This window comes from Manacus vitellinus, unplaced genomic scaffold, assembly GCF_001715985.3.
Source record: "Manacus vitellinus isolate BGI_N305 unplaced genomic scaffold, ASM171598v3 scaffold_6_pilon, whole genome shotgun sequence".
Lineage (NCBI taxonomy): Eukaryota > Metazoa > Chordata > Aves > Passeriformes > Pipridae > Manacus > Manacus vitellinus.
This window is the reverse complement of record NW_021940750.1, coordinates 19,810,928-19,826,426: the sequence shown is the minus strand read 5'-3', so window position 1 is coordinate 19,826,426 and position 15,499 is coordinate 19,810,928. Positions and strand designations below refer to the sequence as shown.

Sequence of the window (15,499 nt, the reverse complement as noted above, 5' to 3'; positions counted from 1 at the left end):
AATTTGGAATCAAAAGAACATTTAACTAGGCAATGAATGACACACCCAGCTGCTTTCTCCAGCTCCTTGGAGTTTGCACTCTTGAGTGAGAGATTTATAAATCCCAGTATAACCCCACAGAAGTAACTAAGTAGTTAAATATCCATTTTGAAGACAACTGCTAATGGATTCCCATTCCTATCACATTTGCATGTGGAAGCACACCATAAAGCGTGCTGCTGCATCATAGGTGCAGGCAACTTATTACACTGGTAAAACTCCTGCTAGTTAAACAAACAAAACAACTGCTTATGGAAAATGTGCTTAACAGTGAGATCACTGTCAACAGCCTTTATTGCAGCGTACTTTGAAGTAACAGCTTAGCTGCCCCAGATTTACACATATGCCTTGCTTCAAAATCAAAGTGGCTTAGCAGCTCCACACAGTTTCTAACACAGCACAGAAGTCAAAATCTGTACACAAGCTCTGCCTTCTACTGCTTTTGGGTAGGAAAGACATTGCTGAGCAAATTCCCCACTGCTTTCCCACAGCAACCTGTCTTTGTAATGTAGACTTGAATTAGCTGTTGTATCTTTCTAAAGATAAAGGGAAGAGTCTGGAGAGTAAGGTGCTTCACAGTATTAGAGTTCGTAGTCATCTGGATGGTAGAGCTCGCTCATGAGGCGGTAGATGTAAGAAGGTGCATTACCCCCAATGTTAGAAATGAAGAGAGTAATGAGCTCTGGAGGGACATAGTCAAAAACTGGGCAGTGAACGTTGATCTTTGCCAGGATCTCCCCTGTAAAGTGAATAGCAGCAATATTAGACTTGAAGTACATTTAGCCTTCTGCACATCTTCCTGAGCCCCTAAACAAACTGACTACGCACGTGCCACCCTGAAGTTATTATTTAAAGAAATGCTCACAAGGCCAAAACTAAAAACCAGTGCCGAGCCTGGTGTCTTCATTTCAAAAGTCGTCGTAACATAGAAGTGGGGCTTTTGGAAGAGACTTTGCTATCTGAAAATGGGCTTGGGTGCTGATGCCTTTCTAAAGATGGTGCTTGTGTGGGAAGCTCACTGCAGAGATACTGGGTTTCAAAAAGTTAACACAAGTTATAGGAGAGAACGGAAGCTGCCCTCAGTGTTGGCCATCTGCCCTCTCCCACAGGAAACTGCCACCTGCCTGGCATCATTATCACCATCCTGTAATAAAACACTATTTCAGAGCTGAAGCAAAACTACAAAGACAGTGTTCAAAAGAAATCCTTTTTCTGCACTTTCTGTAATAGAAAGTTACAAAATTAGATGGTTCCCAGCACTTTTCTCTGCTAAGGACAATAGGAAAGGATTTTTCTGTCCTGGGTTATAGGACAGTCTTACACTTAATTTTTATGTGAGTTATTAAAAAAAAAATTAAAAACTATAGCCTGAAGCAGCTTGACCAGACATATGAAGAAGAACCAGTACCTTCTGTGAATGGCAGCACTTCCTGTGGTGACACAAACTTGTGGAATGAGTCTTCTTCATTAGGGAACTAAAGAAGGAGTACAGGAAGGTTAGGAAAAAAACAACCTACTTGATTATCCTAGTGAAAACAGGTCCTGGCACTGGAGCGAACTACTGGGAGAGGAAGATGACTTGCCAGGTGATATTACATCTGTTTACAGTAATTACATAGTGTCTATGTCTAGAACCTCTCTAATGTCTAAAGTGAAAGGTTTTTCCTCAGAGCTTTTAGAGCCTTCTGCAAAGCCTATGGAACTGGAACAGTGACTTCCTCAGGCTGCAACTTCATCTGACAATACTGAAAAAGTACTGAGTGTAAGAAACAGTTTTGAGCATCTCATTCTACCTCCTCTGCCTTTAAACACTAATGGTATAAACTGAAATCTGTTGTGGTTGAGGAAAAATAAGTATGGTGATGTCAGTCTCTAGTAGGCAGTGGTCTACATCCTTATACCCAATGCTCTGCTTTGCACATGGGGCAGAAGAGGGAGCTTCAAGGAGATCCTGAGGTGTGCCAGATTTGTCTGAAGGAACAGTGCCAGATGGGGGAGATGGCTCATTTATCAACCTTGACAGATAGCGCTCTCCAACCTAAGCTCCCACAAGTAAAAGCCCCTGCAGGTACGGTCCTGAAGGGCTGCTGTACTTACCTGCGGTGAAAGCTTGAACATGGGAGCGCACACGATGAGCGGAGTGGAGTGGTGTTTAGCTGCCAGTGCCAGCGTGTGAGTCCCACTCACAGCAATCAGGGCACCATTGGCCAGGATTGTCTTTGTACCAATGATGACCTTAAAAGGGCAAATCAGCATTAGAAGATAGCATGTTCCACAGCAAACTGGGGAAGGAACACTTCCTGGCTCGGACCCTGACAGATGAGCTGAAGGAGGAGCGTGTCAGAACAGCCAGCCAGCCAAAGGCTGAAGTTATACTGCAGCTGGATGCCTGATCTGTTTCATCTGGCACTGGCTCTGCACTGAGATGTTCCTCTCTAACAAGAACATGACTCCAGCATGGCGAAGCCAGCACAGAGAACTTCAGAGGACAAATGTATGTTCTATTGCAGGGAACACCAAGCCAAAACTGGGCTGTGGTCCCTGTTGTTCTACAAGCCTACAAAGTAAACTTTGTACAAGTAATTTGACTGCTTGCAGTAAAATGGGAATAATGTAAAGCAGCTTAAAATATATAGAAATGAATTAATGTGGCTAGATTTTAATGTTACAAGTACTTTTTTTTCTCTTTTTTTTACTTTGGGGTGCCACATCTTCATCTCTATAGAAGTACAGAACAGGTCTGTTCGAAAAGACACACCCTTCACCAGGGTGATTCCCTTCACCAGCCATCTTGTGTTCCAGGCAAGGGGGGTTTCTTCCCTTTGGAAATGCTGCTTTTTGTTCCATCTTCTTTAAAAATTGAGGTTAATCCTTTGAGGTTCTCTTGTAACTGTTCTGCCTGTAAGCCACTAAACCGGAAAAACCTATCACCATGCATTCCGTCATCATACTGACTTAGGGTTCCAGACAATCTCCACCCCAGCTGTAAACATGGACTATTACAATTTTGAGTCTTCAGAAATATATCCATCATTGCTGAGACCTGCATTTAGGAGGCATAAGCACTCAACCTGCCATTAATCCCTCCTCTAATGAAGCCGTCCTTACCTTGTTGACTCGAGACATGACAGCAAAAATAGCTGCATCACTCATGACAGTAGTTTCAATATTCTCTTTAGACAGTCGGACAGCCATTTCATGACCCTAAAAAGAGGGAGAATCCAATTGGTCCCCTGAGACATAGCTCCTGCAGTTCAGTTGTCGAGATAGCAGCACTCAATTCTCGTCTGAATTGCAAAAATACCAAGCAATGGAACACAAATACAGCCCTCTGACTGTAGGATGCCGGGGTAGGATAACAAGCTGTCTCCAGCCTCTCAACTGCAAAGGAACTTCCATAATGTTCAACTTGCCTCTAGAGACAAGCTTTTAGTAAGAATGCGCAGGACAACGGTGCCTGGAGAAGACAGCCAGCCCAGGCCTTACCTGGCAGAATGGCGCACACTCTGCCACGATGACCTGGAACTTCCGCTTGCGGGCAGCTTCCTTCAGGAAGGCCTCAACAGTGCGCGAGTAGCCGATGGTCATGATCACCTCATTGGAGTGGATGTGCTCCAGCGCCTGCATCGCAATGTTATCAGTGGTGCCCTCTGCGACAAAAGGAAGACGTAGGTGGAAAAGCAACACTTGTGCTGCTAGGACTGTCCTCCAACAAGATAATTTTTCACTAGAACCATGTTATGAGCACTAGTCGAGCAGGAGCAGCTTTTCTTCCCATTCTTTTTGCCAGGGGAGAGGGACCAAGAAGCTGGCCTTTGAATGCCCCATGCGTCCTAGCTACGCATAGAAATAGCTCTATTGAAAATTCTGTCATGAGGGGAGTGGATTGTGTCAGCACTACTCTAGATAACCACCATGCACATAGCCCTTCAACAGTTTTGCAGTTCAATAGCAAGGCAACCTGGGCCTCAGAAGGCCAGTCAGGTCCCTGATCTGTCACAAGTATCACATATAAAGAAAAATGTATCACGGTGCTTTGTGACAAGGGTCAGGTTATATGTGCAAAGGGATTAAGTCCAACCTTGGCATATTTTTTAGACTCTTCTTCAGAGGACTCAAGACTTCCCAGAGGACCAAGAGCACAGGCCAACACCCCCTATGCTGTTCCCTCCACAATGTTCCACCCATCTCCCTGTAAAACAGAGGACTTAGTTTAAGCCCTGGTAGCAGCAGGGCTTCAGTCCCTTAGTTCCTTCAGATTAAGCCTCCCATATCCTTGCTGTTTTCTTTCCACCTAGAGAAGGGGGAAGCATCAGTCCCATCCCATAAGAAGCTCCTCTCAGGAGCAGTTCAGACCCAGTCGTACCTAGCTCTATCAGCATCTCATTAATAGCTTCAATAACGTTAGCTCTGAGGGAGGGATAAGGGGTTCTGAAATCCTCGCTCAGTCCTCCAGAAGTCAGGAGTTTGTGCAGGGATTCTTGCTGATCACTTTCCTCGCTGCGCCCATGAAGCCTGTGAAGAGAAGCAGCTCTTCAGCCTCAGGAAAGAGCGCAGGGCCACAGCCAGGCTGAGCAATGTCCCCACAGCACAGCACACTTGGATGTGAGGAGACAGGAAGGAAAGCCACACAGAGGAGGCACACCACACCAATAAGCTTCCCTAGCTGTCTAGGCAGAGAGACACTCAAATCTCTGCCAGAAGTGCTGCCTTAATTCATGTGCAAACACTGCTGTCCACAGATGAGAAGCAGGCTCGAGGCTACTGCTCCAGCAGGATGGACCCTCCTGGGAACAGGAGAGAACAGCCCAAGGTCAGGGCACAGACTGTTCTCATGCACCCACAACACATACACCAAGTGGTTTCTATAGAGGAAATGTCATCAGCCACACTGGAAACAACAGGCTTGCCTTTGATGTCAAACTTGCTAAATCTTTCTCTAAGAAAGAGGGGAGAAAGGAGCGATGGAAACTAACGCGGTTTCACAGAAGCAACTGAACATGTTGCATGGGAGGGCTGTTCTAGGCTTCTAGAGAGATACTGGCAGCAAGAGGGAAACTTCACCTGCCATACTCCTCACGAATGACCTTCAATACTCGTCGCACCATGTTGCCCACAGTTGTCTCTGACGGCTGCGCTGCCGTCATCCTCTGGCCCTCTGTCCGGATCAGATCCATGAGCTCCCCTGGAAGAGAGGAGGGCCTTGGTTACCGCTGCCCAGAGCAAACCCACGTGAGCATCAAACCAGCGCACCCCCTCAACATCCCAGGGCCAGCGGCTGCTCCGGCACGGGCACCTCAGCACCGAGAACAGCAAGGAGCCCCTCACAGAGCTGTTCGTCCCACGGAGGGTTCTGCAGTGGGAATCGCTTGGACACAATGCGGACTTAGGGAAGACCATAAGCGGTGCATTTAGTGAAAGAGGAAACCACGTGCTGCTGGAAAGGTCCGTGCTCGGACTGACGCCGCTGGAAAAGCCAGGCTGGAGCGAGGCAGCTCCTCAGGCAATGCTGCTCGGGAGCACAGCGGGCTGCGAAAGGCCGCGCGGCGGCAGGACAAGCACTGGGAACCCACTGGCCGCTGCCAGCGAGGCTCCAGTTCCCGGGGGCTCCATCACTGGCCCTGCCCCGGCCTCGCTGCTCCCTCCGCACCGACAGCCGCGACCGGGGCGCCGGGCTGCAGAAGTCCACTGCCTCCCACGCCGGCCCTGCACCCACCCCCGGATCTCACTTCGGCCTCCATCGCCGTGCCGACGATTACCGCAGCAGCGACAGCGTCTGCCGCGCGTGTCCTCGGAGCGCGGCGCTCCCACCGCGCCGCAGCCGCCAGCGAAGCCTCGATCTGCTCGAAGCTCCGAGCCCCGCTCGGCGGCGCCGGCAATGGCGGCGGCCTTCGTTCGCCACGCCGCGCTCCATGTGCAGGGCTGCGAGGTACGCCGCCTCCCGGCGGCGGCCAATGAGCGACGGCGCTGCCGTTTCCCGGAAGATGGGCGGGGCCCGGGGCCGGGGGCAGGCCCGCCCAGAGGGGTTTACTTTGGACCGGGCGGCGGGCTGGGGGTGAAAAGCCAAAGCAAATGGGCTGGGAAAGGCGCAGTTCCTGGCAGTCCAATTGTTCTTGCTGGCAGAGACAGAACCGGCCCTGGATAAGGCAGGAATGTAGCTCCTTTGTGTCTGGTTCCTGGAGCCATGTGTTCAAGGAACAGGCAGGAGCCACGGAATGATTCTCATTGCCGTGCTGCTTTACTCTGTGGCTCTGATCTGTGTCCTGTTGTTTTAGATTAGGAAATCAAAGCAAACTGGCTTATGCTGGAAGGTTTCAGCAGTTGCTTTATGCAGAGGCCTGTGGGGCCTTGGATGTTCCTCACATCTTTTTTGTGCTTGTCTGGTTCCTTTAGGACTCGCCCTACAGCCAGCTGCCATCCAGCGACTGCTGGGTCTCTGGCAAGATACCAGCAGCTGGTGTGCTGGCTCTTCAGGACTTAATGCAGGTGATTTGTCGTCCAAAACCTGAGGTGGACTGAGAGTCCTTCCAGACCTCTCTCCTCCTCCTTCCTCAAGTGCCCCTGTATGCCTGGAAGCCAGAGCACCCGGCAGCCTGGAAAAGGAAGCTTGCCACATCCCTCCAACACCTGGCAAAAGGCTATGCTTCTGGGTTTGGCTGGATGTGCTTGCAAGGGACTATGGCCCTGACTGGAATTCAGTTTCCCTCCATGAAGAGCTTGTCTTGTCCTTTGCCCCTGGAGAGAGTCAGTGGAGGGTGACAGGATTTGCCCAGCTATTGGCTCTGCTGTGCTGACTGGCCACGTCCTGCTTCCCTGATGCCTTCTCTCCTCCTTCTCTTCCTGTGAGTGTCTGTTTTCTTCCATCACATGTAAATCAGAGGCTCCCTGGAGCAAGGCCTGCCCAGCTCTGCATCTGTGTGGGGAACCCCCATCCCCCTTTGCCCCTCTGCACAGCCATGTTGCAGGTAGGGCAGGGCAGGGCTGCCCGTGCCCATCAGCTGCTTGCTGCTGCCCCTGGCTGTGCCCATGCAGTGCTGTGTGCCAGCTGCCTTGGTGAGCAGAAACAGCTCCCACACGTGCACCCGGGGACTGGGACATGCAGTGAATTAGCAAAAAAAAAAAAAATCATTGCTTTGGAGCTTTCCTTTGTTTACTTATCTTGCTAGTAAACAGAGCAGCTCTGGGAGATTAGGCAGGACAGAGAAGAGGAAGGGAAACTGGGTCCTGAGGTTATGACCTCCTTGTGGGTGCTGGGCTGTTTACATTCCCTGCTCCAGTCTCAGTAACTATTATGGGACAGTTTCTTCCCAGTGCCTTGCCAGGCTACAGAGCTTTCCCCCTTTTTGTGCTGTTCTTGCCCTGTTCCCTACAGCACTTTCTGCCGGGCACTGCTGCCACAGCTGGCATAAGAGAGCTGGCAGTCTGGTGTCCCCTGAGGGGCAGAGTCCTGCACTTGGTCTGTTGCCTTGTGTTTCATGAATGAAAGCCTCCGAATGGGGATTTCAGGAGCTGTTAGCCTTGCATAGCTGAGCTGAGCCAGAACCTGTGGCTCTCTGGAGAGCTGAAAGGCAAAATCCAGGCTGCTCAGGAGGACCATGGCTACAAGACATCTGGTTGTCATTAGCCAGCAGCTACTGTCAGGACCCAGTGATTTAGACAAGGAGTGCCCAATAGGACTGAAAATGAGAGTGAAGAGGAGGAGTGACAGCAAAGGCAGTGCAGGGACTGTGGGGCATATGGAGAAGGCAGCTGGAAAGATGCATGTTGGCGTCCTGGTGTACTCTGCTAAAATCTTACTGCCTTGTAGGCTGTTCTGGCCACTGTGGCAGAAGCAATAAGATGGGGGGGTGTATGTGTGCATCCGTAGGCAGCTGGAAGGAATCTCACCTGGTGGTCCACAGCTGCTGAGTGTTTCAGAGCAGGACACCCCCTCTGCTGCTACAGACACAACCTCCTCCACAGCACACCCTCCTTCCCTTCCTGGGTGTACCCAGGACTCTGGGGCAGAGTCGATGGCTTCAGCTTCCCAGCTGGTGCATGAACAAGCAAGGAAGCTGACACAACTGCAGATGGTGCTGGTGCTGGAGACAAAAGAGCTGAGTAGGGGATGAGCTGGTTGGATAAGCATGGCAGCACGTTTTATGGGCCTGCAGTGGGGCTGAAAACTGTCTCACCTCCTTGGAGAGCTGCCAGCCTACCCAGGACAGCATCCTGCTCTGTACCATCAGGGATGGCTGCTGGAGACACTGCTTTCCTCCTCCCAGTGAATTCTGCATCCCTGGAGGCTGAATGTCATCCCCCAAGTGCTCATGTGAGGGAGGACAAGGCAGGATAGAGGCTGGGTAGAGCCTGGGAGCACTGGAACATCATGTACTGGGAGGCTGTTTGGATTAGAAACTCTCAGCGGGTAAGTGGGCTGGACGAAATGCCAGGGAGGGGAATCAGTTTCCTGAACTCTAGTAATTGGACTCGTCTGCAACAGCAGGGTAAGCAAAGTGAGCTGCTCACGCTCAGCACAGGCGAAAGGAAGGAGCCAGGAGAGGAGAGCCAGCCGAGCCACGGCCCAGCAGGAGCAACAGTGCAGGCTGTCAGCACAGCATGGACTGTGAAGACTGGATGGGCAACATGGGAAGAAGCAGCATTACTGCTAGGTGCCACTTGCTGAGCACAAGTGACTGAGTTGAGAATGTCACAGTGCATGGGAGTGGGGTAACATGAAGCACAGTCTAAGAGGAAGGATGCACCAAAGGTATCTTTGGTGTGACATGATTGCTCTTTGGGAAGTCCACGCTCAAATGCATGAGACAAAAACAAGTCAATCCCAAAGCTCTTGCAGCCACCGATGTAGAGGCAGGAGTGAATGTGCTGAAGGGCTGAGGGAGCCCAAACCAGTGTTTTCGGCATGCTACAGGGGAGAAAGTAGATCACTTAGTAAGTCAAGGGGATGAAAATAATGAGCTGAACTGAGTGTGGAATGCATGTTTAAAACTCAAGCTTCTAGGAAAATAAGACAAACCCCCCAAACAAACAGCTGGTGATCAAATGCAGGTACGTGAATAGCTGGAAAGCTGACCTCTGCAGCTCTGCAGGCACACGCACACATTGTCTGAGTCATCAACAGTTTTGGCATGCTTGAAATTCGCATCTGACGCTGCAGGTACCAGGGCACGTGTTCTGCTGGTCTTCGCTGATGACCCTGGTAACAACTGTCTCCTAAACTGGTCATCCTCTGGAAAGCCTGGCTGCCATAACTGCCTGGGTGGCCAAAGAGAAACAGGCAGGGCTTGCTTTGGGGAATAGCAGGATGGATTTAGTGCCTCAGGTTAGTGAAGGATTTGATGCAGCTTCTTGCTCGGCCACCCGTGTGTACGTGCGCTTGTCTCTGCCTGGAAAATGGCTGCTGTCTCATCCTCACGTCAGCACAGCACCCACAGGCAGGCTGATCCCATAGCCAGACCCTTGCAATACCAATGGAGTCCACAATCCCCATGGAAAATGAGTAGGCGGTTCTGAATTTGGCTCAGGAACCATCTCTCCTGCCAGCAAGTTTGAATTTGCACCCCACTCCTTTTAGGAGCCTTAAAAATAGAGACCAAGGCTGGGAAGCAGGAAGGTTTTTCTAGGGCTTGTTGTGGAAGCAGCCCAGGGTGGGCTGCGTCTCGCCCTTCCCGGCCCCTGGGAGAGGCATGGGAAGCTGGCGTCCGAATGCCTGCCCTGGATGTGGATCCTCACTTGTCGGCTCATTCATCTATGGCAGTTGCCCAGGTCTCCTCTTGGGATGCAGGCAGCTGGAGGCAGCCAGTTCAAAGGCCAGGCTGGTCAGGAAGAGATGAGGGAAGTGTGGGAAGTCACTGCATGTCATGTAGGAAAATAAACCGCAACAAGGGATGACGGAGCAGTGTACAGAGCTGGGCAGGAGGTGCTGTCCTCAGCATCACTAGCAGTGTGCTGGGCCTTCATACCCCGAAAAGGCGTTGGTTTTGCCTAGTGCCACCAAAGGCACAAGCACTCAGAAAGCTCAGTGGCATTGTGCAGGTGTTGGCTATGGCTCTGTCACTGCTCAGAGGATACATGGCAGGCTGGCTGGGCCACAGAGGAGGTGATGCTGGAGGCCCATCCCTCCAGGCTGGCTTCAGAGAAGCTCTGGAGCAAACCTGGCGCAGCTGCAGGAAGCCAAGCCCTTGGGGTGAGACAAAGTGTGGCCTGGATGCTTTGTGGTCACCAAGGGGGTCCGTGACACCAGCAGTCTGGGCTGCTTCCTGGTCACCAGCCAGCTCCCCACAGTTCCTCTGCTCACGCGCTCCCGGCAGTGCAGCTGGCCCTGGGATTTCTTTGCTCATTGTCTGCTGCGGGTGATGGCAGCTATTCAGCGGCTGCCAGGTTTCAGGGAAAGGGAGAGATGAGCCACTCCTCCACCCACGTTCTGGGAAAGCCTCTGGGATGAAGCCCTGCCGATGCACACGTTCGTTCCTCAGCAAGGAGAGTGTGCTGTGGAGCCTGCATCCCCCTCTGTCCACATCCCACAGCCCCCTTATCAGCAGGCATGATGCAGGGGAGCAGAGCTTGGAAGCAGCCCTGGCTGCTGCCCCATCGCACATAATAGTGGCGTCTGCTGCTCCCGTCTCCTTGCCTGTTTGCCTTCCAGAGCCAGGCAGAGTCTTGCCATCACTATTATTTTGCTTTGTGTCAATATTATGACAGCTAAAAGCAGGAGAACTGCATCCACATGATAAGCAGCCAGAAGCTCTGGGCTGGGTGTGGATCGGGTTCCAGTTTGGCAGGGGAGAAAAGTGCCTGGCAGACCCTGCCCACTGGCTGACTGGGCCTGGAAAGCTGGGAGGTGAGGGCCAGCAGCAGAGCAGCAGGCAGTTCATGCCTGGGTGCCTCTCCTCTCCATTCAGTGCTCACTGCCCTTTCCCCAGGGTAGATGAAACGTGATAAATGTGCAGAATATGCTTGCTTCTCTGGTGGAAAAGTAACCTCTATCTGTTTCCTGGGGAGAGGGCTGCTCTGCTCCCACTGGGAGAGTCTCACCCCTCCCGCGGTTACCATACCCTGTGCCTCCCGCCCCGTGCAGGCCCAGGGTGTTCCATCTCTGCTGGTGGCGGAAGGTCACACACACTGCTACACCAGTCTGTCCTGGCCACAGTCCTTGTTTTTCCCAAACAGCATTCTGCAGCTGCTGGAGAGAAATTTGTGCAGGCTTTCTGGGGTTTGGAGGCTCAGGTCCCACCCGGGGCTTCAGGAGAGGAGCTTGGACAGAAGAGGGTGAGGTGTGCTGTGAGTGCTGTGTCACTGTGGACTCTCAGCAGCTCATGTGCAAGGGGCTGTTGTTTTTGCATAGTGACTGCACTTGCTGTTGGGGCTGCTGACAGAACACTTACCTGTAGGCACCCACCTATGCTCAGGGCTGCAATTTGGCTCCTCACCCTGCTCCTGGGTTGTGCATTCCTGCAAACACCCATGGTCTGGCCAGTCCCTGCCGCATGTGGCTGTTCATCCCCTGGACACTGAGCATGGGTGCCCAGCAGGGTGTGCTCCCTAGTCCCCTCCCCACCAGGCACAGCTGACTGATGGCTGGGCTGGGAGATGGCTTGTGGTCATTAACCCTCCCATCCACTGCTGGCATTGCTTTCCCATCTGCCCACAGCTTTGCTCTGGTGGGAAGGCAACTCTGTCCCCTGCCCCAGGCTCAGTCTCAGCCCTGAACTAAGCCTGTGCTGAAAGTGGAAGTGCTAAGCTGAGCAGTACTGGGTCGACCTGTTCCTGGAGCACTGGCTGGATGAGGGCCACGGCTTCCCAGGGCTTGGATCTGACAATCTCAAGGACCTCCTCCTTGGTGGCATTGTCTGTGTCCCCATGGGGGATTTAAGTCATGCCTGGAAGCAGCATCCAGGCTTGCCACAAGTTCCCGTTGCCCAGGTCCTCTACCTTGAGTGCTCTCAGATAGCCCTTGTGCCCATCCTATGCTCCTCCGAATCTCTTGTATGACCTAGGCCAGCCCCCAGTGCCTGTGACCCATGGGGACCAGACCCTGCTGTCCAAAGGCATGGGGCTGGACTGTCAGGTGCCTGTGGTTTTGGTTGTGGGTCCCCAGGGAGGCTGAACTCCCCTCCCCAGGAACCAAAACAAACACCAGAGTTCCTGCCACGTGCGACCGGGGCTGACTAAGGCCGGACGCTTCCGTCTGCCGTGGGCAGCAGAGGCCGGGGCTGTGAGCCACCACCATTGGGGTGCACGGCACAGCCCATTTCCCCCTATTGTCATTCTCCCCCTCAGCAAACACATCCCCCTGTGCACCTGGGCTGGGAGAGGCACTGACGCCACCGTGGCCAGCCGCCAGGGATGAGAGATGTGCTGCCAAGGGCATCTTTCGGAGTCAGATCTGCTGCAGCAGAGCTCTGAGGAGTCCTTAAGGGCCCAGGTGCCCAGGCAGGTTGTTTGCAAGTTGTTTCCTTGAGGAGCAACACTGACCATCCAGGGGTCACTGGTGCAGCCCTGCTTGCCTGTAAGGGCACTGGAGAGCCCCGCATTTCCTAGAAGTCAGCAGCAGTCTTCTGGCAGAGAGGTCTACGTCCCTGCTGTCCAGAGGCTAGGGCTGGGGAGGCCCCTGCCAGACCATTCCCATCCTCATTCTTACTCTCAAATGCAGGTACAAGCAGCTCCAACAGCCAGTCTCAAGCCCCTCTGTCTTTCACCTTGCATCCCCACTGCAGAGACAAAAGCTGCAGATGATTGATCTGGTTTACCTCAGCATTAGCCGTTGGACCAAGCCACTGATAGTAGAGCTTAGGAGAGTCTCTTACGAGAGATCAGGGCCAGGGAAAGAAATCAAATGAAACAGCAAGGGTGAGACATGGGTGCTGTGGGATAAAGGGTAGGTGTGAGGAGCCCAGTGCCTTACATCCTTGTGCTGCTTTGACCTCGGGACTGCATTCACGGTGCAAGACGTAGGTAGCTGCTGGAGGGGCTCTTGCCCACTGGGGTCAGCCACATAGAGGGTGACTGTGCCAGGCACTGGAGCATAGGAGGTTTGGCACTTCCCTTGGAGGAAGCCTAAAGCTTTGATGAGACTGACTCTGGTGTCCTAAATAGCAGTAGAACAAAAATAATGCCCTGAGGATTTCAGAGGTGTTCTCTGAGGGCTTCAGGGGTGATGCGGAAGATCCTTAAGCCCACAGTCAGCTTAAGAGTGACTCAGGGACAAGGTTTTGTTGGGCTCTTTCTACGTGAGATGCCAAAGGTGGGATTTTGCAGGGGATAAGTTGCCCACAAAGGGATTTTGATGCTGAAATGGGGCTGTTTTACAGAAAAGGTGAATTAGAGGGACCTCACCTGTGATGCACAGGGTGAGGTTTTGCAGGGGAGAGCAGCTGCCTGCTCTGGGCTCCTTCAGTGCTCATGGGCAGCCAAGGGTCTTGCTCTTGCCCCTTACCCAGAAGATGTAGGCAGCATGGAGGTGACACTGTTTCCTCGCAGGGATGTGCCATGGCATGCTTGCAGCCGGGTGCCAGGGCTGGCCTTCCCCATGGGACAACCAGGGCTCACTGGCACCAAGGAGCCACAGCAAGCTTTGTGAGCAGGGCAGGGAGGTGGCGCAGACAGGCAGTGGCATATTCAAGGCAATGCTCTCATCCAGCAGCCACTGCATGGGGCTCACCGAAGGGGAGGCATCTGCTCTTTAAGGAAACGTCTCTATTTGCCTTATGTCCCTGGCTGTCCCTTGAGCCTCCTCTCTCCCTTGTTCCCAAAGTGCGTAACGCTGCTCCCCAGAGCGGGGTGGGAGGCGGTGCGAGGGACATGCCGGTACATTTATAGAATCGACCTCCAGCCCTATCCTGCAGATGGGGAGGGGCAGGTTTGGCCCCAGGGACGGAGCATGGTGGAGGGGAAACCAAGCAATTGTGGCCCTAGCCAGCTGGATGTTTCTCCCATAGGCAGGAGGATGTTGCTGGTCACAGGTTACCAGTGTCCAAATATTATTTCTCTTCTCCTGTCTCTGTTCCATGCTGCCTAGAAAGTGGATGCTCATCCCAGGAATGTAAACTCTGCCCAAGGCCTCTGAGGAAACAGCTTCAGACCAGGAACAGGATTGCAGTCGGCAATTAAGGGCTGGTCTCCCCAGCCACAGGGCTCCTGGGGGAGAGCCCTTTGCTCCAGCGCCAGAGGCTGGCCTTGTGTCTGAGAGGTGGCCCCAAGGGACCTTCCTGCAAGGACAGGCATGAGGCCCCGTGTGGTCACGGTCTTTGCAATAACAGGATTTTCTCTGTCCAACGAGTTGGGAGCAGCTGCTGCTCAGGGCGGCCTCTGCTCTTAGGTGGGAGGAAACGCTCCCTTCACCCCCATCTCACAACTATCCCTGTGGAAGGTGTGTGGGGGGGTCCCCTTGGCCCAGGAGAGTCCTTAGGGTGATAGAGGGAGAGCATGGGCATGCTCCAGTCACGATGTTAAGGATGTTACCTGCTCCTTGCTGCCGAGCCAGTGGTGAGAGTATGAACAGGCACGAAAGCCCCCAGCAGCTGCTGAGCTGGTGCTGTGCCGCTGAGTGATGAACTGCAGCGCACCCGGACCCGCAGTGGGGCTGGGATTTCTGTGTGCTTATCTCTCCATCATCTCTATGCTAATTTGCCAGGCTTTGCTCCAGCAGCTTTCTCACACACTCAGTAGTTCCAATGTCTAGAAGCTCTGGACAGAGCTCAGCTTGCGCTGACGCCTGAGCCGCTGCCACCTGCACGGCCCAACAGGGCTGAGGACGGGCAGCTGGTGTGTCCTGCATACCCACAGGTATGCTGTGGGACAGGCCACTGATGTCCTCATGCTGCAGGGACGGACCTCACACAGTGGTGGGTAGGGAAGCCCTGGAGCAGCCTCCCCACTCTCCCAGGAGGACAGAAACATGAATCCTGGCATGGATACAGAGCCCATTATTTCCCTGGGACCTGCAGCCCACAAGGGATCGTGTTGCGTGCTGGCATTTCTTCACACTTCCCTTAGTTCCAGAGTCCCTGGCCGCTGGGGCTTAAAAATAGAACAGAAAAGGCCACAGAGCTCCTCTGGGCTGGCAGCAGGATTAGGGCCCAGACCCGCTGTGCACCCTTCCCTTCCAAGCTTGAGGGACCCACCATGGGGGACAGAACCAGGATGCTGTACTTGGGGCTAGTGGTGGCTGGAAATCCTCTGAACGGGCTCCGGTATGGCAGGCACGGGGCAGTTTGCCCCACGGAATGGGGTGGGTGGACGGTCACGGGATGTCTGAGTGGGGGGACAGGACAACAGCAAGGGAATGGGAAAGATGGGTGGGGAAGGGGCTGTCATGTGGGCACAGGGCAGCCAGGCAGGCGCAGGGTGCGTGACGAGCATGGGGCAGTGAATTCAGCGAGCCGAGGAGCCCAACACAGCCCCGGGGCTTCCTGCCCGCCGGGGATGCACCGGGCACGGGCCGGTCCCTTGAAGCGCCGGG

The 15,499-nt window shown here is 53.4% G+C and overlaps 2 protein-coding genes across 2 annotated transcripts in view; one reads left to right on the top strand and one right to left on the bottom strand.

The window, feature by feature from the left end:
• Window positions 1-298: 298 nt before the first annotated feature.
• EIF2B2 (eukaryotic translation initiation factor 2B subunit beta) lies at window positions 299-5,225 on the bottom strand. The gene is made up of 7 exons (XM_018082498.2): window positions 5,104-5,225; window positions 4,406-4,554; window positions 3,526-3,689; window positions 3,148-3,243; window positions 2,137-2,274; window positions 1,448-1,514; window positions 299-778 (listed from the first exon to the last, which is right to left on the bottom strand). The coding sequence occupies exons 1-7, from the start codon at window positions 5,214-5,216 to the stop codon at window positions 621-623; spliced, it is 885 nt and encodes a 294-aa protein (XP_017937987.1). The 5' UTR covers window positions 5,217-5,225; the 3' UTR covers window positions 299-620.
• A 9,937-nt stretch (window positions 5,226-15,162) lies between these two features.
• The window catches only part of PGF (placental growth factor), a 6,841-nt gene continuing 6,504 nt past the window's right edge, over window positions 15,163-15,499 (top strand). Inside the window, exon 1 of the mRNA XM_029964095.1 lies at window positions 15,163-15,268. Within this exon, the coding sequence (XP_029819955.1) occupies window positions 15,163-15,268 (106 nt within the window). The remainder of the gene's footprint in view (window positions 15,269-15,499) is intronic.

Coding starts and splice junctions, on each gene's coding strand:
- EIF2B2 (XM_018082498.2), bottom strand. CDS start 5,216: ATGGATCTGATCCGGACAGAGGGCCAGAGGATGACGGCAGCGCAGCCG. Junction 3,690..4,405: donor TGAGATGCTGATAGAGCTAG/GTACGACTGGGT, acceptor CTTTTGTCGCAG/AGGGCACCACTGATAACATT. Junction 2,275..3,147: donor TCATGTCTCGAGTCAACAAG/GTAAGGACGGCT, acceptor TGCCCTTTTAAG/GTCATCATTGGTACAAAGAC.